Source organism: Ruditapes philippinarum, unplaced genomic scaffold (assembly GCF_026571515.1).
Source record: "Ruditapes philippinarum isolate M1 unplaced genomic scaffold, ASM2657151v2 ctg157_1_1_1_1, whole genome shotgun sequence".
NCBI classification, from domain to species: Eukaryota; Metazoa; Mollusca; class Bivalvia; order Venerida; family Veneridae; genus Ruditapes; species Ruditapes philippinarum.
Window position 1 is genome coordinate 614,454 of NW_026854186.1, and position 23,143 is coordinate 637,596.

The 23,143-nt window shown below is 35.1% G+C and overlaps 1 protein-coding gene and 1 long non-coding RNA gene across 2 annotated transcripts in view; one reads left to right on the forward strand and one right to left on the reverse strand.

Moving 5' to 3' along the window:
• Positions 1 to 23,143, forward strand: part of LOC132739330 (5-oxoprolinase-like) — a 150,781-nt gene that overhangs the window by 67,771 nt on the left and 59,867 nt on the right. Inside the window, exon 6 of the mRNA XM_060727027.1 lies at positions 1,555 to 1,670. Within this exon, the coding sequence (XP_060583010.1) occupies positions 1,555 to 1,670 (116 nt within the window). The remainder of the gene's footprint in view (positions 1 to 1,554; positions 1,671 to 23,143) is intronic.
• Positions 6,551 to 8,341, reverse strand: LOC132739329 (uncharacterized). The gene is made up of 2 exons (XR_009626979.1): positions 8,213 to 8,341; positions 6,551 to 7,277 (listed from the first exon to the last, which is right to left on the reverse strand). It is a non-coding gene; the product is annotated as an uncharacterized LOC132739329 (long non-coding RNA).

Sequence of the window (23,143 nt, forward strand, 5' to 3'; positions counted from 1 at the left end):
CATATGGATATGTCGTGAGAAAATACAGGTCAAGTTCGAATTTGGTCATGGTTCAATGATTTTTGGCAGAGTTATGCCCCTTTCACTTTGGAAATAATATGAAATTTTCAGTTTCCGGTCATTATCTCCCCAATGGTACAACACTTTTAACTCAAACTTGACATATGGATACGTCACAGGAATGCGCAGGTCAAGTTCAAAGTTGGTTATGGTTCAATGATTTTTGGCAGAGTTATGCCCCTTTCACTTTGAAAATAATATGAAATTTTCAGTTTCTGTTTATTATCTCCCCAATGGTACAACACATTCAACTCAAATTTGACATATGGATATATTTTTGGAATGCCCAGGCCAAGTTGGAATTTGGTCATGGTTCAATGATTTTTGGCAGAGTAATGCCCCTTTCACTTTTAAAATAATATGAAATTTACAGTTTCTGTTCATTATCTACCCAACTACTCAAATTTGACATATGGATATGTCAAAGGAATGGGCACGTCAAGTTTGAATTTGGTCATGGTTCGATGACTTTTTGGCAGAGTTATGTCCCTTTCACTTTGAAAATAATATAGATACATCTTAGGAATAAGCAGTTTAAGTTTGAATTTGGTCGTGGTTCAATGATTTTGGACAAACTTATCTTTCTTGAATGTTTTTAAAAATTTTGAACTTTCAGTTTCAGCACTGAAATGTATGTAGCCATTATTTTGGCTACAAATATGAAATATGCTATTTTTAAAAGGTTTAGACTGAATAATTTCAGTGCCTTGAACATTGTATGAAAATGGTTTGTGTTAACATTGAAAAGTTTTAAGGGCTTTGAACTTAAAATGAAAAAAATTATTTGTGCAAACAAATTTGGAACTTAATATTATAACATCTGAAATTTTGGCTGCATGCGGGGGCATCCGTGGCATGATGACACATTTCTAGTTTGAGTTATTGCCCTTTGTTAATTTATCATCTCATACCGCTTATCATCTCCAATGCTCTCCCTGCCCCTCTTAAATTCAGCAGCCCATTTTTTCACAGTGCTATAGGAAGGGGACTCCCATGAAGTCTTCATGGATTTCCTTGGGGGACATCCCTTTCTTAATGACGGCTCTGATTTCAATTTTCTCAATTTGGTCTAAATGACACACCCCTCTACTGAAGTGTGTTTTATGTTACTTAATCTGTGTAAAACTGTGTGTTACTCGGTCATTAATTTTCAATAAGATATAGATACCGACCTATCATGTGTAAATGTCAGTGCAGGGGCTAGAAGTATATCGGGCCGAGAACTTCTTGATCATACCTCGTGAGTTAACCAGACTGAGTTTGACCTTCACTCTAATATGACCTTGACCTTGAAGGTCAAATTCATGAAATTTTCATTCTTTTTGCTGTAATTGTAAATCATAGTTTCAAGTTTAACATATTTACACCATTTAGACAGTGACATCTATTATTTTAGTGTTCAATGGACATTCTTTTAGTTATGGATCTTAATCAAAGCCAATCTGGAAAGGTAGTTTGTAGTTTCAACTATGTATTTTATTTATGTTTGTATAGATATGATGTCCATGAGAAAAAGGTTGGCGCTATAGCAGAAGAGTTGGGCTTTACACATGTGTCTCTCTCCTCTGTTGTTATGCCTATGGTCAGAATTGTACCAAGAGGTTATACAGGTATTTAATTTAATACATTATGAAGATAGTTAAGTCAACTATTGAAAGTGCTTTGAAAATTGTATTCTTAAGTTAGTGGGCACCAGATTATGTGTCAAAATTAAACTTAACTTTAAAGCATCATGTTCTATACCTGATTTCATGAAATATTACATTAATCATGTGCAAAAATTACATTATAATGTCACTTTAATCTTTATGCTTCTACCATGATGATTGCCGAAGGCAGTCAGTCCTTTCATGGTATGATCGAAAATTTTCTCATAACTCTGTCATTATCAAAGAATTTTGAAACATTTCAGCACAAATGTTAAGCATGATGAGACAATGTGTCTTGTGCAAGACCAAACCCTCTAGTTCCAAGGTCAAGGTCTTTTTTAGAGGTCAAAGGCAAGCAATTAGAAAATCTTCTTCCCAACATTACTCATATATTGTGGGATTTTGAAATAACTTTGCACAAATGTGTAGCATGACACTGTGTGCCATGTGCAAGACCTAGACCCCAAGCTCTTAGGTCACACTTAGAGGTCTTATATCAGCAGTTACAACACCTTGTCCTGTCCATAACTCTTGTCATGTATCAAGGAATTTTAAAATAACTAGGCAGGCATGTGAAACATGATGAGACAATGTGCCATGTGCAAGACCTGGACACCCTAGTTCCAAGGGTAGGGTCAAACTTAAAGACTTTATTTAAAGAAGCAACATGGTTAGGCATGCCCAGTCTTCCCTATGAGCCACTATCAAATATACAATGTACATAATATAAACATTTACAAACAAAAGGTATGATAAACAACAACAAAATTACAATACAATGTAGTTAAAGACGTTTTCCGGAGTTTTCATATAGACATATAGGCAAAATTAAAAGTGCAGGTGAGCTATTAAGATGGTCCATCATTTTCGTCCGTCGTCCGTATAGTGTATCTTGTATTTTTTGTTTCAACAGACATTGTTTTGAAGATTTTTCTGTTAAGTCATTAGAAAAGATGAAAAGGTTGTTGAATGTGAATGTTAATTCAAAACAGAGTCAATCAGAATAGCACAACTTTGAGAGCTACAGTGAAGTTGATTTCCCTATTCAATAATGCATTCTTCCATTAAGTTCGTAACATCATCCGTAAGGAGAATGTGTCATTTCCGAAATACAATGTAAAATATTTCGGGTCTTGACAATGAGTTGCACATTTTATTGTGTAAATTATTTCACAAAGAAACGAAAGTGAATAAAAAATGTATTTTTTTTTCACAAAAACTAGCTGATTAAGATAAAAGTTTAATTTACGGATATTATTTTTACATGCTTTCGGTTTGCGGGAAAAATCACGTTTTGCAAATGAAAACGAAAGGAAAATTCATTAGGTTTTCAATTTATTAAGTGTTAATGCAAACAGTTTTTTTTTATAGTTAAAAAGTTTAATATTATGTAAGGTAGGGATTTGCATGCTCTTAAAATCTGAACCGAAAATATATCCTATTTTTTACAGGTTTTTTTTTACGGAAACAAATGAAAAAAATGCATTACTGGGCGAAGCATAGTGTAAACTTGGCTAGAATCGAGAATGACAAATAAATATTTCGTGTGTTATGGTAAATGGCTATATACGCTTTAAATTGTATGATTATATGAATATTTCATCTTTGCTTTTGCAAAGTCAAGCCACAAGACTTTTGCTTTTTTACATTGTTTCCTATTTTCACCCTGTGCTCATCCACCAGGACGGAGTTCGTCAGCAGATTAGTCAAAATTGATAAATATAAAAAAGAAGAACATTAAAATTGCAAAGTTTAAATGTATACAGCCGTTGGTATTAGTGTCGTTACCATGGTTATTCAATAATGGTTGTTCCAATTGATTGCTTGCATGCAGTTGGAAAATACAGCCTTCGTTAACGAATATTTTATACAAGACAAAGTGTGATGTTCGTACTCCATGTGCTTTGTACTTTAAAGATGTACAAGAATTTAAGTTGCTGTTACCTTTGAGTTTTATGCATGTATTTTGATATACGAGGGTTGTTCAAAAGGTAATAGGACTGAGAGTCTTGCATCTTCATATTCAATTCAATTTAGAATATTTTCATATGTACAGTGATCGAAAAATGTTTTCTTCAATTTAAACATAAAAATATTGAATTCTTATGCTTCACGCGTGTTCCCTGTGTTATTGAATAACCATGGTAACATGCACCCGGCGCAGCACATAGAAAGGTTATCGAAGCTTAGTTGAACTTTTATTTTATTCATAACTTATTTTCTTTTTTCCCCCATTAATTCCACCAACACAATTTATTATATTTAAGTGACATTATGCCCAAATTTGACGTCATTCAGACATGAAATGGCTAAACCATTAAGTTTTGAACAGCAGTGGCCATAACGTTAAATGTAGAAATTTGACGTTCGTTAAAAAACTGAAAATGTGTGCGATCGTTAAACTTTGCCAACAAATAGGCGATACTCCTTCAGATACATATGAAAACATAACATTAACACAGTACAATTAATCAGCTATCAGGATACTCGTTCTCAGCTTGCGCAAACAACTCAAAAACTGCACATACGAAATCATAAACAGGAAAGGATGAGAATGATAGCGGGAAATTGACCGGACGTTAGTGATGTCAAATGAAAAAGCGCTACAAAATGATCGACGGTAAACAGTCCATGAACTGTCCGGCATGTTTGATTTATGCATCGGGTCTGCATCATTCAGATTTGCCTAAATGATTTGTTTCAAACAAATTTCTATTTCATTTAACTAGATATATGTGTTATCAATAAATTAATATCATAATGATTAACGGTAATTATTAATATTTTCACCGATTTTCTTTTAAAAATGATACGCTGTTTTTAGTAGGAAAATATACTTTTTAGTTGATAACTACAGCTGTATTGTTATTTTACTTACATAATCATATTGTTTTCAGAACATACGATGATATGTGTAAAATAATTCTATTAATCGCTTTTTCATTAACATCATAAGTTAATGCCTGTTTAATCTTTATTGAATACTATAAGATACAAGAATAAGAGAATAAGCGGAGAGTGGCCGGCTATCGGGCTTTTTTTCTCGGAGAGTGGAACAAGAATGTGATTGTTTTTTTTCTTGCTTCATCTCCACATATGAGGTCTGGTCAAAGTTACATGATTTAGACACCTAGAACACTAGGGGTAATTCTTTCAAAGGGATGACGCTTGATACATTTTGTTTTTATTTTACTACGTCATAAACGTCATCTATTGTGCTGTTAGCGTGCGCCGGGTCGCGTACCCATTGTCATTTGAAATTTTCACAGACTCGTTACTTGTAAACATATTTTATCAATTTTTTCACTGTATATAGAGGATATATTCCGATATTATTATCTTGTAAAATTGTGCACGTAAATTGAAAAATGTGAACAGTAGAACTGCAGTCCTATTACTTTTTGAACAACCCTCGTATATGTGGTTTTACATAACTGTTAGGATTAAATTGTTTTGAATGGCAAAAATCAGTAGCAACAATCAGTGAGTTTGAAAAATGCTTCAATGTATTTGTTGGTACATGCTAATCATGGTTCTCGTTTGACACGGATATCTGGATTTTGACTCATGAGAATCAGGAAATGCACACATTTGACACGTGATAAAATCTGCACAAGAGTCAATTTGCCTCATGAGAATTTTCACCTATTACCTTCATACAATCCACTCCTGGTTACCTATCATATCCTACATATGTTTAAATCACACTCAATGAAAATGTCATGTATAAAGTGCTTTACACACAGCATGTTTATTGCCTGTGTACTGGAGTGTGACTTCACCCATGCAATTTGACAGTGCTAAAATTAGCTCTACAGCACACAACTGATAAGAATTACATCACGCCTGGTAAATGATAGAGCTACCTCTTTAAATCGCTCTATCGCTACTTCCGAGCTAGTGCATGTCGCTAAAATCAAGTATCAAGTGTTTTCATTTTTTAGCTCGACTATACGAAGTATATGGAGAGCTGTCCTAGAAGCCCCGGCTTCGGCGGTGGCGTCGATGTCAGCGTCTGCGTCCAGATTTCAGATTAAAGTTTTGGTGCAGTAAAATATTTTTCACTATAACTTTGTCATTTCTTAAGGTATCAACTTCAAACTTCAAATTTATGTTCCTTATCATCAACCACATCTTATGTGACAAGGTTCATAACTCTAAAACCAATATTTTTAGACTTATCTCCCCTTGAACTTAGAATTTTCCTTAAAAAATACTATTTTTTACGGTTACTTCTTTATTTCTTAAGGGATAAACTTCATACTTCAAATATATGTTCCTTATCATCAACCACATCTTATATGACAAGGTTCATAACTCTAAAACCAATATTTTTAGACTTATCTCCCCTTGAACTTAGAATTTTCCTGAAAAAATACTTTTTTTTACTGTTACTTCTTTATTTCCTAAGGGATCAACTTCATACTTCTTTATTTCCTAAGGGATCAACTTCATACTTCAAATATATGTACCTTATCATCACCCACATCTTATGTGACAAGGTTCATAACTCTAGCACCAATATTTTCAGATTAATCTCCCCTTGAACTTAGAATTTTCCTTAAAAAATTCTATTTTTTACTGTTACTTCTTTATTTCTTAAGGGATCAATTTCATACTTCAAGTATATGTACCTTATCATCATCCACATCTTATGTGACAAGGTTCATAACTCTAACACCAATATTGCAAAAATTATCTCCCCATAAACTAAGATTTTTTTACTAGAAACTTCAAATACTTATTCCTTATCATCAATTACATTTTATGTGAAGCAATATTTACAGATTTATCTCTCTTTGAACTTAGGATTTTCTTTAAGAAATATTATAACTTCTTTACTTTTTATATGCCCGAAAGGGCATATTATGTTATACCCCCTGGCGTCCGTCCGTCCGTTAGCAATTTGTCCGTTAGCAATTTGGTTTCCGGAGCATAACTTAAGTTCCATTTGGCCCCCAATGTTCAAACTTCATAGGATGATTTTCCATATTGGGTAGATGACCCCTATTGATTTTGGGGTCAAAAGGTCAAAGGTCAAGGTCACTATTACCTTGATACTGAAAACAGTTTCCGTCCGTTAGCAATTTGTCCGTTAGCAATTTGGTTTCCGGAGCATAACTTAAGTTCCATCTGGCCCACAATGTTCAAACTTCATAGGATGATTGTCCATATTGGGTAGAAAACCCCTATTGATTTTGGGATCAAAAGGTCAAAGGTCAAGGTCACTATTACCTTAAAACTGAAAACAATTTCCGGAGCATAACTTAAGTTCCATTTGACCCACAATTATCAAACTTCATAGGATGATTGTCCATATTGGGTAGAAGACCCCTATTGATTTTGGGGTCAAAAGGTCAAAGGTCAAGGTCACTATTACCTTGATACTGAAAACAATTTTCGTTTGTTAGCAATTTGTCTGTTAGCAATTTGGTTTCCGGAGCATAACTTAAAAAAAAGTTCCATTTGGCCCACAATGTTCAAACTTCATAGGATGATTGTCCATATTGGGTAGAAGACCCCTATTGATTTTGGGGTCAAAAGGTCAAAGGTCAAGGTCACTATTACCTTAAAACTGAAAACAGTTTCTGGAGCATAACTTAAGGTATTAGCACCCTAATGCATTACCTCCGCTTTGAAGAGTATTCAAATAGGCTAGAATTACTGTTAACTACTTTGAAAATGAGGGCCATGGGTTCAATCCCCAGACGGGTCAACTTTTTTTTTCTTTCTTTTTTTCTTTTAACATTATTTATGTATCTCTCATGTCCCATATGGAAAGAAAAAAGTGTTTAATTTTGAATTTTTAATTTATATAGGTATTTATTGGCTAAATTATGCTAAATCTAGTAATAAATATGGTACCTGATATTTTCAAAGTGTAATATAATCAAAACTAGACGGTAAAAGTATTTCATATTTTACAAGATCAACCAATATACTTTTTTAAAAATTTAGGGAAACTTTGAAAACAGGCACTCATTTGGGTAAATTTTAATAATTTTTTAATTAGGTTCCCTAAGTAGAAAAATGGTCAGACATGTGGTAAAAATGGGTGGGGTAGGGTAACATATTTATAAAGATTTCATAAATTTTAAGTAGAAACCATAATTTTGCTTATGTGGATTGTTAGCTGAATGGTACTATTTGTTTCTTACCAAAAATTCATGGGAAAACATTTTTCATTAGAATGTTATTGCAGATTATTTAAAGGTTCCTCATTTCTAAAAAAGGGCCCTCATAACATCCTAGTTTGAGTTCAGAAAAGTGGCCATAACTGGATTTCCGTACGGTAAACTTTGTTTAAATTTTGCATACAGGTGTACTTTAAGGTATACATCTGACCTATGATGTCAATTCTTTAGTTCCTGATAGTGCCCATTAGGGTCCTAATACCATTAGTTCCATTTGACCCACAATGTTCAAACTTCATAGGATGATTGTTCATATTGGGTAGAAGACCCCTATTGATTTTGGGGTCACAAGGTCAAAGTCACTATTACCTTGATACTGAAAACAGTTTCCGGAGCATAACTTAAGTTCCATTTGACCCACATATTCAAACTTCATAGGATGATTGTCCATATAAGGTAGAAGACCCCTATTGATTTTAGGGTCACAAGGTCAAAGGTTAAGGTCATTATTAATGACTTGAGTATTAATCAACCTACATCTGTAAAATTTTATAGGATGAACAGCTAATTCCCATGTCTAATGAATGCTTCATCCTTACTAAAAAAAAAACACTTTCGGGCATATAATGCTCCGCCTAGCGATGCTCTTGTTAAAGTATCTACTTCAAACTTCAAATATATATTCTTATCATGACACACATGTTGTGTGACAAGGTTCATAACCCTAGCGAGACTATTTCTAGAATTATTCCCCTTGATCTTGGAATTTATGTTAACAATGTTATTTTTTTACTATCGCTTAAAACATAATTATACATAATTGATTTTTCTTTCATAGTTTTGTCCTCCTTACTGCGTCCAGTATTTTATTAGTCGAGCTTCGCTGTCTCCTGTGACAGCTCTTGTTATATATTTTGTAAACTCTACACCAAATATCAAAATTCGGAGAATGCTATGCGATGTAGATTTGATTAAAGTTTCAAGAAAACATAAAGTTGTTATACTTGTGTTTGAAATGTTGTTGTGGCGGCATTTCCCAGTAAGCGAATTCAGCGTTCAAATAGACCGTTTCATCATGAAACAGATTATTTTTCCTCCAATTTTCATCTAAACAGCGATTCAGATTAAAAACAATTATGTTTTAAGTAGATATAAGGTCTAGAAATTAAATAAGATTGAATTCAGTTCAAAACATTATTAAATGACCATATATATTTATTGTTGTGTATGTACATATATATATAAATATATATATATAAATAAATGCTTCAATACAGATGAAACTTGGCACAAATGTTGACTTGACCATGGCCTCTGTAACAGCATGCTCAATCGTAAATTTCCTGTTACCATGGCAACTGGGGGACGTCTCAAAATTGCAAAAAATCAGTATTTTGCATTTTTTTCCCATCAAAACAGATTTCAAACTGCTGCAACTGCTCAAAAAATTGAGATAGAGTAAAAGGCTTTTCAGCGTCGGTTACTAGTTACCCTAAGACCTGAGGCCATTTTTATAATAATAATAATAATAATAATAAAGACTTTATTTAAAGAGGCAACATAGTTAGGCAAGCCCAGTCTTCCCTATGAGCCTCTATCAAAAATGTACATATATACCGTTACAAACAAAGATTTATATAAACAAAGAAAGAAAACTTAATGTATACAAGTTATACAACATAAAAAAATAGAGTAATTGAAAAATGCAATAAAAAATGAGTACAAACATTAATTATTTTGAAAGTATGAAATTGTACATTTTATGAGACATACATGTATATATGTGATATTAAAACACAGCTAGATTATTTGGTGCCCAACAGAGAACCACCATTTAAGATAATTAGTTTTAAATGTTTGTAAGTTGGAAGAATTTCTTATGTTTAAAGGGAGGGAGTTCCAAAATTTTGAGCCTGAATATGATAGGGATTTTCTGCAGAATTCAATTCTTGGTTTGGGGACTAAAAGAAGTCTTTGTTCATATGATCTTAATGATTTATTTTCTGTATTTGTAAAAAGATTTAACATATAATCAGGGAGAAGATTGTTTAGGGACTTGTATACTAAAATGGCCTTTTTATAATTCACTCTATCAGAGAATTTCATCCAGTTTAATTCAGAAAATAACTCATCAGTAGTCGCATCAAAATCTTTATCAAGTATTATTCTTGCTGCACGTTTTTGAAATTTATACATGTCGTTTAAGAGTTCCTTACTGCAATTACCCCAAATAGTGCAACAATAGTCTAAATGAGGAAGAATGTATGCATTAAAGAACATTTTCCTAACTTGAAGATTTAGAAATGGTTTAATTCTCATAAGTAGATATAGTAAGGAATTGCATTTATTCAGCGTCATCTTGACATGTGTTTTCCAATTAAGTGTATGATCAACATAGACTCCTAAAAGTTTTTCTGTTTCTGAGAATTGAATGCTTTCATCTTGCAGAGTGATGTTGAAATCACTAGAATTATTGATGATATTGTAGATATTATGTGAAGGGGAAATAATCATTGCTTTGGTTTTTTTGGCATTTGGAATCATTGAATTCCTGGTACACCATTGTTGAATAGAGTCAAGGTCAGACTGAAGATTTATACAGATTGAATTGATAGCTTGTCCAAATACTGTAATGAAAGTGTCATCAGCAAACATATTTGAAATGGAATGTGATAAGTGCAAAGGCATGTCATTTATGTAAATAATGAAAAGAAGAGGGCCTAAAACTGAGCCTTGAGGTATACCAGATGTAACATCTTGAGCATTAGAGTATTTTCCTGACACACATACTTGTTGTGAACGATTACTTAAATATGATCTGAACCAAGAAATTGAATTTTTATCTATTTTATACATTTTTAGTTTTTTTAATAACAATTCATGATTGATTAAGTCAAATGCTTTTGTAAGGTCAAGGAATATTGTCCCTATAAGTTTCTCTTCATTTATTGCTTTAATCCAGTTGTCAACAATTGAAGTTAGAGCTGTTTCACATGAATAATTTGTGCGAAAGCCAGATTGATTTGGTTGAAAGAGAGAGTTAGCTTCAAGAAATGATTTTAGGTGATCACTAACATGTCTTTCTAGAATTTTTGATTAGCATTTCCAAATGCTAATAAAACTAAAGCTATGTTTATTTCACCTTCAAATAATATCTACAATACTATCAGTAATTCTAGTGATTTCCAGATCACTCTCCAAGATGAAAACTTACAATTTCTAGAAACAGAAAAACTTTTAGGTGTCCATGTTGATCATACACTGAACGCAAGTCAAAATGACACTGAATAAATGCAATTCATTACTATACCTGCTTTTGAGAATAAAACAATTTCTAAATGTTCATGTAAGGAAAATTTTCTTTAATGCATACATTCTTCCCCATTTAGACTATTGTTGCACTATTTGGGGAAATTGCAGTAAGGAACTCCTAAATGACTTGTATAAATTTCAGAAACGGGCAGCGCGAATAATATTAGACAAAGATTTTGATGCCCCCACTGATGATTTATTTTCTGAATTAAACTGGATGAAATTTTCTGAAAGAGTTAATTATAAAAAAGCTATTTTAGTATACAAGTCCCTAAACAATCTTCTCCCTGATTATATGCAAAACCTTTTTACTTACACAGAAAATACACATTTAAGATCATATGAACAAAAACTACTTCAAATCCCGAAACCTAGACTTGAGTTCTGCAGAAAATCTTTATCATATTCAGGCTCAAAACTTTGGAATTCTCTTCCCTTAGATATAAGAAACTCTACAAATTTACAGTCATTCAAAAATAATTATCTTAAATGGTGAATAAATTCCATCAAGTTGTATTATAAAATGAGAAATGTATATTTTACTTTCATTGTCTATACTATGCTTTTTGAATGTCCTTTTTTTTTCTTTTTTCTTTTTTTTTCCCCCTAGATTTTCATTTTATATGTTTCTTAACTATTTGTAACAATGTTATTTCTGTTGTTGTTTATCATATCCTTTGTTGTAAATGTTCATACTATGTACATTGTATATTTGATAGAGGCTCACAGGGAAGACTGGGCATGCCTAACTATGTTGCCTCTTTAAATAAAGTCTTTATTCTTATTATACCCCCGCACAACAAAGTTGTAAGGGGGGTATACTGGAATCAGCTTGTCCGTCCGTCCGGCTGTCCGTCCGTCCGGCCGTCCGTCCGTCGGTTTTTTCTTGTCCGCCCAATAACTTAAGATTCCTTTGACCCTTAGTCTTCATATTTGGCATGGAGGTTAGTCATGATTAGTAGATGACCCCTATTGATTTTGAGGTTACTAGGTCAAAGGTCAAGGTCACAGGGGCCTTGACTTCAAAAAGCTTGTCCGCCCAATAACTTAAGATTCCTTTGACCTTTAGTCTTCATATTTGGCATGGAGGTTAGTCATGATTAGTAGATGACCCCTATTGATTTTGAGGTCACTAGGTCAAAGGTCAAGGTCACAGGGGCCTTGACTTCAAAAAGCTTGTCCGCACAATAACTTAAGATTCCTTTGACCTACAGTCTTTATATTTGGCATGGAGGTTAGTCATGATTAGTAGATGACCCCTATTGATTTTGAGGTCACCAGGTCAAAGGTCAAGGTCACAGGGGCCTTGCCTTAAAAAAGCTTGTCCGCCCAATAACTTAAGATTCCTTTGACCCACAGTCTTCATATTTGGCATGGAGATTAATCATGATTAGTAGATGACCCCTATTGATTTTAAGGTCACCAGGTCAAAGGTCAAGGTCACAGGGGCCTTGACTTCAAAAAGCTTGTCCGCCCAATAACTTAAGATTCCTTTGACCTACAGTCTTCATATTTGGCATGGAGGTTAGTCATGATTAGTAGATGACCCCTATTGATTTTGAGGTCACCAGGTCAAAGGTCAAGGTCACAGGGGCCTTGACTTCAAAAAGCTTGTCCGCCCAATAACTTAAGATTCCTTTGACCTACAGTCGTCATATTTGGCATGGAGGTTAGTCATGATTAGTAGATGACCCCTATTGATTTTGAGGTCACCAGGTCAAAGGTCAAGGTCACAGGGGCCTTGAATTCAAAAAGCTTGTACGCCCAATAACTTAAGATTCCTTTGACCCACAGTCTTCATATTTGGCATGGAGATTAATCATGATTAGTAGATGACCCTTATTGATTTTGAGGTCACCAGGTCAAGGTCACAGGGGCTTTGCCTTAAAAAAGCTTGTCCGTCCAATAACTTAAGATTCCTTTGACCCACAGTCTTCATATTTGGCATGGAGATTAATCATGATTAGTAGATGACCCCTCTTGATTTTAAGGTCACCAGGTCAAAGGTCACAGGGGCCTTGACTTCAAAAAGCTTGTCCGCCCAATAACTTAAGATTCCTTTGACCCATAGTCTTCATATTTGGCATTGAGGTTAGTCATGATTAGTAGATGACCCCTATTGACTTTGAGGTCACCAGGTCAAAGGTCAAGGTCACAGGGGCCTTGACTTTAAAAAGCTTGTCCGCCCTATAACTTAAGATTCCTTTGACCCACAGTTTTCATGTTTGGCATGGAGGTTAGTCATGATTAGTAGATGACCCCTATTGACTTTGAGGTCACAGGGACTTTGACTTCAAAAAGTTTGTCTGCCCAATAACTTTAGATTCCTTTGACCCACAGTCTTCATATTTGGCATGGATGTTGATCATGATTAGTAGATGACCCCTTTTGATTTTGAGGTGACTGGATCAAAGGTCAAGGTCATAGGGACTTTGACTTCAAAAAGTTTGTCCACCCATTAACTTAAGATTCCTTTGACCCACAGTCTTCATATTTTGCATGAATGTTGATCATGACTATAAGGTGACCCCTATTGATTTTGAGGTCACTGGGTCAAAGGTCAAGGTCACAGGGACCTTGACAAAAAAAAAGCTTTTCTTCTCAATTGCTAAAGAATGTCCTGTCCGCAATGTATTGATTTTGACATTTTCACATTTGAAGCATGTAGAATACATAACTTAGCAATGCACTGGCTTAGTAACCTCAGATTTGGCAGGGAGGTTGTCCTTGAGCTCTAAATGGCCACTGTTGATTCTGACAAAGTAGTATGCGGGGGTATTCATGCCATGATAGTGGCAGTTCTAGTTTTTATCAAACTCAAATTGACTTTGGCTCTTTTATGACCTTGACCTTGAAGGTTAAATTACTGAATTTATTAAATGACCATATATATTTATTGGTGTGTATGTACATATATATATAAATATATATATATGAATAAATAAATGCTTCAATACAGATGAAACTTGGCACAAATGTTGACTTGACCATGGCCTCTGTAACAGCATGCTCAATCTTAAATTTCCTGTTACCATGGCAACTGGGGGACGTCTCAAAATTGCAAAAAATCAGTATTTTGCATTTTTTCCCCATCAAAACAGATTTCAAACTGCTGCAACTGCTCAAAAAATTGAGATAGAGTAAAAGGCTTTTCAACGTCGGTTACTAGTTACCCTAAGATTGACCTGAGGCCATTTTTAGCCTGTGTGAGGCATGTCCAAAATTTTCTTGGCAATGAGGGGGAGTGCCCCCCTTCAAACCCCCAAACACAAGGGGGCACATCCCCCTTCTAGCAACCATGTACCATTTTGATGGGGGGGGGGGCGGCGCCAAAAAAAGTGGTCACTTTTTTTAACAACATTTCTCAAACGAAAAATAGGGCATTTTTTCACTGTTTGAGGCCTCAAAAGTAGGGGGGGGGGGGGCAAGAAGCTGTCAAGACACATCTATTATTATGAGGTAAAAGGTTAAGGGATCAACTTCATGCGTCAATTATAGGTTACTTAACATCAACCACATCTTATGTGACAAGGTTCATAACTCTAGCACCAATACTTCCAGATTTAACTCCCCTTGAACATAGAATTTTTCTTAAAAATACTATTGTTATGCCACAGCAGCATCTGCGATGCGGTGTCATATAGTGATTCACCTGTGTGTTTGTGTGTGTGTTTGTTTATATAGTGAACTTAAAAAATCTTCTTGTGAAAAACCACTAGTCCAATTTCAACCAAACTTGGCAGGATTGATCCTTGGGTGAAGCCAGGCCTTCAAAGTTGTTCAAAGAATTTCATTCCATGCAGAAATCTGGTTGCCATGGCAACCAAAAGGAATTACAGTGAAAGTTGAGAAAACCGGACGGCTTTCGGACTGAGGGTTTTGTCCGGTTTTCTCAGCGGTCCGGTATTCTCAATGTCCCCTTCAGCTGTTCAGGATCTTATATTATAACCGAGCAATGACTTACAAAGGAATGATAAAAATACAAGAAAATATGTTTTAATTGTTTTAGTCCAATTATTGCATATAAATACAATTAAAGTTTGGATTTAAATGAACAGAAGTTACCTCATAACGATCAAGTCCGAGTACATCCGCATATGTTTACATTTGGGTAATGGGTAATGATTTAACGAACATAGTTTACTTTGTTTGTTTATAATAATAACATATTGGTCAGATTTTTAAAGTAGGTCTCGGCAAAGTTTCACTGTCTTTAATTAATTTAACTTTGTCACTTGTAGACAGCTCTCGTCGAATTCTTTTCGGCCATGGAATAGAACTTAGCGCCGAAAAATGTCGTTTCCGTTGCGTTGTCATTTTAGGAAATGAATATACAAAAAGCAACACAGTAGGAAAATACTCTATTTTTTATTCATACTGATTTTAACTGATCAATTCCTTGCGCATTTTTGCATTTATATAAAACGGTAACATCTATACCTGACAATAAATCAAACAGTGAAAAGAGACTTAAGAAACAAATCATTGTTCCGTTACCGCTCAATTAACGTATTAGCCAATTGATAAGTACACAAGGTTATTCACACATTCGGCGTCCGGTATTGTCAGGGTAATTGTCTATATAATTGACTTTGTAGTCCCCAATCAACCGTCCGATATTCGGTTTTTACAGATTCCGGTATTGTCAATGTTTAATACAATAGTTTAAAGAAGGGAAAATTTGGGACTGAATTATTCGTCCGGTATTTAGAGAGTTCCGATTTTCTCAGCGTCCGGTTTTCTCAAATTTCACTGTATAAGAATAAATTTAAAAAATCTTCTTGTAAAGACCCAAAAGGCCTAGAGCTTAGATATTTTGCATAAGGCATGGTCTGGTAGACCTCTACCAAGATTGTTATCACCCACCGATGGGAGGGGGATATAGTTTTGACGTTGTCCGTCCGTCCATCCATCCGAATTTCGTTTCCGGAGTAGTTCTCTGCAACTACTGGCTGGAATTCAACGAAACTTTATGGGAATCATCAATATCAAGAGGAGATGGGCATATCGTCGGCTTGTTCCGGTCCGATCCTTTAACTCAGAGTTATGGCCCTTGATTAGTTATGTAGTATGCATATAGAGTAAAAATCGTTTCCGGAGTAGTTCTCTGCATCTACTGGCTGGAATTCAACGAAACTTTATGGGAATCATCAATATCAAGAGGAGATGCGCATATCGTCGGCTTGTTCCAGTCAGACACTTTAACTCAGAGTTATGGCCCTTGATTAGTTATGTAGTATGCATATGGAGTAAAAATCGTTTCCGCACTACTTCTCTGCAACTACTGGCTGGAATTCAACGAAACTTTATGGGAATCATCAATACCAAGAGGAGATGCGCATATCGTCGGCTTGTTCCGGTCAGACACTTTAACTCAGAGTTATGGCCCTTGATTAGTTATGCAGTATGCATATGGAGTAAAAATCGTTTCAGCGCTACTTCTCTGCAACTACTGGCTGGAATTCAACGAAACTTTATGGGAACCTTCAATACCAAGAGAAGATGCGCATATCGTCGGCTTGTTCGGGTCAGACACTTTAACTCAGAGTTATGGCCCTTGATTAGTTATGCAATATGCATATGGAGTAAAAATCGTTTCCGGAGTAGTTCTCTGCTGGAATTCAACGAAACTTTATGGGAATCATCAATATCAAGAGGAATTGCGCATATCGTGGGCTTGTTCCGGTCAGACCCTTTAACTCAGAGTTATGGCCCTTGATTAGTTATGTAGTATGCATATAGAGTAAAAATCGTTTCCGCACTACTTCTCTGCAACTACTAGCTGGAATTCAACGAAACTTTATGGGAAACTTCAATACCAAGAGGAGATGCGCATATCGTCGGTCAGACACTTTAACTCAGAGTTATGGCCCTTGATTAGTTATGCAGTATCCATATAGAAAAATATTTGTTCCTCGCTACTTTTCTGCTACTACTGGCTGGAATTCAATGAAACTTTATGGGATACTAAGAGGAGATGTGCATATAGTCGCCTTGTTCCAGTCAGATACTTATAACTCAGATTTATGGCCCTTGATTAGTTATGTAGTATGCATACATCTCATTGGCATTTCCAGATTTTACTATTTAACACAAAGTTATGGCTCTGTTATTGCCCTGAATATTTATCAAGTTCAAAGAATATTACTGTTTATGCCATGATTAATATATAAATAAAGCCTTATGTCTTCAGTTGTTGTGTTTATAATAACCAGTAGTCGGCGGGGGATATAAATTCAACGAATTTGCTTGTTCAAATTATAGCCCTGGGGTCAAAATCGGCCCAGCCCCGGGGGTCATTGATTTTCACTATATGTACATATAGTAAAAACTTAAAATACCTTCTTGTAAAGACCCAAAAGGCCTACAGCTTAGATATTTTGCATAAGGCATTGTCTGGTAGACCCTTACCAAGATTGTTTAAATTAAAGCCCTTGGGTCAAAATCAGCCCCGCCCCTGGGGTCATTGATTTTCACTATATGTACGTATAGTCAAAACTTAAAATACCTTCTTGTAAAGACCCAAAAGGCCAAGAGCTTAGATATTTTGCATAAGGCATTGTCTGGTAGACCCTTACCAAGATTGTTCAAATCATAGCCCTGGGGTCAAAATCGGTCCCGCCCCGGGGGTCATTGGTTTTCCTTATATGTATATAGTAAAAACTTATATTAAAAACTTTAAAAAAAATTCTTCTAGCAATTGACAAATGCTAGAGGTTAGATATTTTGCATGAAACATTGTGTAGTGAACCTCTAGCAAAATTCAAGAAAAACAATAAAAGTGGAACAAACAATCAACACAGGATAAGTTTTAAGGTTTATTTAATGATGATAACCGACGTTTCGACTCTCACGAGTCTTCATCAGGGTTATAAAATATCGGAATAATAGAAAAATCATTGTCTAACGTACAAAAATCGGGTATACTTTACGTCACGTGATTTGTTCTAAAAATAGTTTGAATTATGTCATTTTGGGTTTACCCCATAATCTATATTTAACTGTATGCTTTTAAGAAAAAATACCGTAAATGGAATAAATGTTTATGTTAACGTCATTCAGTGTTTCTTTTTCATCCTGGCAATTGGTTGATGTGCTTGTGTGGCTGCTGCACGGCGACGGATTGTTACTTCTAAAGGGTGACAGTTGAAGTGGGGATAATTCCGGATCTATTATCATTTCTTTTAAAGTTTCGTCCGTTGTTGATTTTGGTGTATTCTGTAGCCATGATTTTACGGAATTTTGGTATGGTGTTTGCTTCAAAAGGTTTTTTCCAAGGTTTGATAGGTTTTATTTCAATGTTGTCGTTTTTTTTGTCTAATTTGGTGAGGTATCGTTTTAGTGGTTGTTTGTGTATCGTATTACTGTGTTTCTGGAGGTGTTCACGTCGGCTAAAAGAGTTGTTGCAGATGTAGCATATAAATCGTAATTTCATGTCTTGGTGAATTTTAAAGTGTCTGTTGAAGTTACTTCTAGCAAAATTGTTCAAATTATAGCCCTGGGGTCAAAATTGCCCCACCCCCAGGGGTAATTGATTTTCACTATGTACATATAGTAAAAAAATTAAAAGATCTTCTTGTCTGAAGATACAAAGCTTAGAGCTTTGATATTTGGTATATAATATCTATGGGTCCTCTACTAAAGTTGTTTTAATTATGCCCCTATAGTGTTAAAATTGCCCTGCCCCAGAGGTGATAGTTTTCCTTATATGTTTAAAGTAAAAACTTGAAAAATCTTCTTCTCTGAATTGACCAAGGCTAGAGGTTAAATATATGGCATGAGACTTTGTGAAGTGAACCTCTACCAAGATTGTACAAATTATAGCCCTAAGGTCAAAATTGGTTCCACCCTGGGGGTAATTGATTTTCATTATGTACAATTTTGTACATAATTTTTATTAGTAAAAAAATACAAAATATTTTTGTCTGAAGGTACAAGGCATAGAGCTTTGATGTTTGCTATATAATATCATCTATAGGTCCTCTACCAAAGTTGTTCAAATTTTTCCCCTGGTGTCAAAATTGGCCCTGCCCAGGGGCAGTGATTCTCATTAGGTACACATAGTAAAAACAGAAAGTCAAACAAATGTTTTCTGAATGGGAGAAAGCTACAGCTTAGATATTTGACTTGAAATGTTGTTTGGTGGACCTGTTTCAAGATTGTTTTGAATTAAACCCTTGGGTCAAAATTTTGCCTTGCCCAAGGCCAAGGGGACAGTGACCTACTTTCTTGTCCTTTGATGTACAGCAATGAAATTTTGACCATGTGCACAGTTTTAGTTGTAAAATTGAACGTTGATATCAGGTGACCTAGATATTGATGATGTGACCATCTTTCTTGTCCTTTGATGTACAGCTATGAAATTTGAACCATGTGCACAGATTAAGGTGTAAAGTGAACTTTGATATCAGCTGACCTAGATTTTGACAAAGTGTCTTACTGTGTTGTCCTTTGATGTAGTCATGAAATTTAGGCTGTGTGAAATATTACCTTCACCACCAAATTCACAAGACTCGAGTGCATTTATATATTCCTACTCTGATCTTTTATTGGATTAACAATAGATTTAACCACTAATCTGATAATAAGAATTAGATAGGTCAGGGATCTATGCATTACGACAATCTTCAATTGTATAGAAACAAAAAAAAATCTGTTCCTACACTAGTATTTAGTGTTGTATTAATGCGGTGGCATAGCATTTTTCTCAAATGCAAACTTGTTTACTGTTACTTTTTTATTTCTTAACGATTGACTTCATACTTCAAATATATGTTCCTTATTATTAACCACATGTTATGTGACAAGGTTCATAACTCTAGCACCAATATTGCAAGAATTATCTCCCCGTAAACTTAGATTTTTTACTTGAAAAATGTTATTTTGCTGTAAGTTCTTTAGTTTTAAAGGTATCTACCTCAAACTTCAAAAACTTAGTCCTTATCATCAATTACATGTTATGTGACAAGGTTCATACATGTAATGCATGAAGCAATATTTTCAGATTTATCTCTCTTTTAACTTAGGATTTTCTTTAAGAAATATTATAACTTCATTACTTTTTAAGGTATCTACTTCAAATTTCAAATATATATTTCTTATTATTACACATATGTTGTGTGACAAGGTTCATAATTTAGCTTGCTATTTCCAGAATTATTCCCCCTTGAACTTGGAATTTATGTTTAGAAAAGTTATTTTTGGCTGGGTTGCACTGGTGCAAACCGGGGTATGGTGAATGTCAGGCGCTGGGTGGGGAAAAACTTTTCCTAACAGTTTTCTCAGCAACTACTTATGACAGCTTCTTGATATTTGGCATACAGCGTTGACACATGGTCCCATACCGTGGGATTGGATTTCATGTCTGTCGCCCATCCACTTTCTGTTAATCAACTTATAAGTTAAATTTTCGACATTAATGGTCAATGGTAGGAAATTTTCGTAACACTTTTCTCAGCAACTACTAATCACAACCTCTTGATATTTGGCATACAGCATTGACACATGGTCCCATACTGTGAGATTCGATTTCAGGTCTGTTGCTTATCCACTTCCTTTTACTGACTTAGTTAAATTTTCCACATTAATGGTCATTGGTAGGAAATTTTCATAACAGTTTTCTCAGCAACTACTTATCACAGCCTTTTCATATTTTGCATACAGCATTGACACATGGTCCCATAATGTGGGATTCTATTTCAGGTCTGTTGCTCATCCACTTCCTGTTTACTGACTTAGTTAAATTTTGGACATTAATGGTCAATGGTAGGAAATTTTCGTAACAGTTTTCTCAACAACTACTTATCACAGCCTCTTGATATTTGGCATACAGCATTAACAGGTAGTTCATACCTTGGGATTTATTTCAGGTTTGTTGCTCATCCACTTCTTGTTTACCGACTTAAATTTTCGACATTAATGGTCTAGCAGTGGTAACTTTGGTATACAAATGCAACTCGGCCTTTTCTGTCTTTGACCCATTTTTGGCCGGGTTGCACTGGTGCAAACCCGGGTTATAGTATGGTGAATGTTGGGCGGGCGGGCGTCCGGGCAGCGGGCGGGCGGGGAAAAAAACTTTTGTAACAGTTTTCTCAGCAACTACTTATCACAGCCTCTTGATATTTGGCAAACAGCATTGACACATGGTCCCATACCGTGGGATTCGATTTCAGGTCTGTCGCTCATCCACTTCCTGTTTATCCACTTAGTTAAATTAGTTAGATTTTTTTACATTAATGGTCAATGCTAGAAAATTTTCGTAACAGTTTTCTCAGCAACTACTTATCACAGCCTCTTGATATTTGGCCTACAGCATTGACACATGGTCCCATACCGTGGGATTGGATTTCAGGTCTGTCTCTCATCCACTTCCTGTTTATCCACTTAGTTAAATTAGTTAGATTTTTAAACATTATTGGTCAATGGTAGGAAATTTTCGTAACAGTTTTCTCAGCAACTACTTATCACAGCCTCTTGATATTTGGCATACAGCATTGACACATGGTCCCATACTGTGGGATTTGATTTCAGGTCTGTCGCTCATCCACTTTGTGTTTATCCACTTAGTTAAATTAGTTAGATTTTTTGACATTAATGGTCAATGGTAGGAAATTTTCGTAACAGTTTTCTCAGCAACTACTTATCACAGCCTCTTGATATTTGGCATACAGCATTGACACATGGTCCCATACTGTGGGATTTGATTTCAGGTCTGTTGCTCATCCACTTCCTGTTTATCCACTTAGTTAAATTAGTTAGATTTTTCAATTTAATGGTCAATGCTAGGAAATTTTCGTAACAGTTTTCTCAGGTACAACTTATCACAGTGTCTTGATATTTGGTATACAGCATAAACATGTGGTCCCATATCATGGTATTGGATTTCAGGTCTGTCACTCATCCACTTCCTGTTTTACATACTTAGTTAAATTTTTCGACTTTAATGGTCAATGCTAGGAAATTTTCGTAACAGTTTTCTCAGCAACTACTTATCACAGCCTCTTGATATTTGGCATACAGCATTGACACATGGTCCCATACTGTGGGATTTGATTTCAGGTCTGTCGCTCATTCCACTTCCTGTTTATCCACTTAGTTAAATTAGTTAGATTTTTCGACATTAATGGTCAATGCTAGGAAATTTTCGTAACAGTTTTCTCAGCAACTACTTATCACAGTCTCTTGATATTTGGCATACAGCATTTACACATTGTCCCATACAGTGGGATTTGATTTCAGGTCTGTTGCTCATCCACTTCCTGTTTATCCACTTAGTTAAATTAGTTAGATTTTTAAACATTATTGGTCAATGGTAGGAAATTTTTGTAACAGTTTTCTCAGCAACTACTTATCACAGCCTCTTGATATTTGGCATGCAGCATTGACACATGGTCCCATACTGTGGGATTCGATTTCAAGTCTGCAGCTCATCCACTTCCTGTTCACATTAATGGTCAATGGTAGGAAATTTTCGTAACATTTTTCTCAGAAACTACTAATCACAGCCTCTTGATATTTGGCATACAGCATTGACACATGGTCCCATACTGTGGGATTCGATTTTAGGTGTGTAGCTAATCCACTTCCTGTTAACCTACTGAATTAAATTTTTGACATTATGGGTCAATGGAAATTTTTTTTCGTAACATCACAGCCTCATGATATTTGGTGTACAAATGCAACCCGGCCTTTTCTGTCTTTGACCCATTTTATTTTTACTATAACTTAATACATGATTTTACATAATTTATTTTTGTGCCCCCACTTTAGTGGAGGGCATTTAGATTTACTCTTTTCCGTCCGTCCATTTGTCCGTCCTTCCGTCCGTCTTTCCGTCGGCCCGTTCACTTTTGTGTCGCACGTAACTCAAAAAGTATTTGACCTAGAGTCATGAAACTTTACAGGAATGTTGATCAGCATGTGTAGTTGTGCACCTGGGTATTTTCGTCTGGATAATTTTAGTATTTTTAGAGTAATTGCCCTTGACTT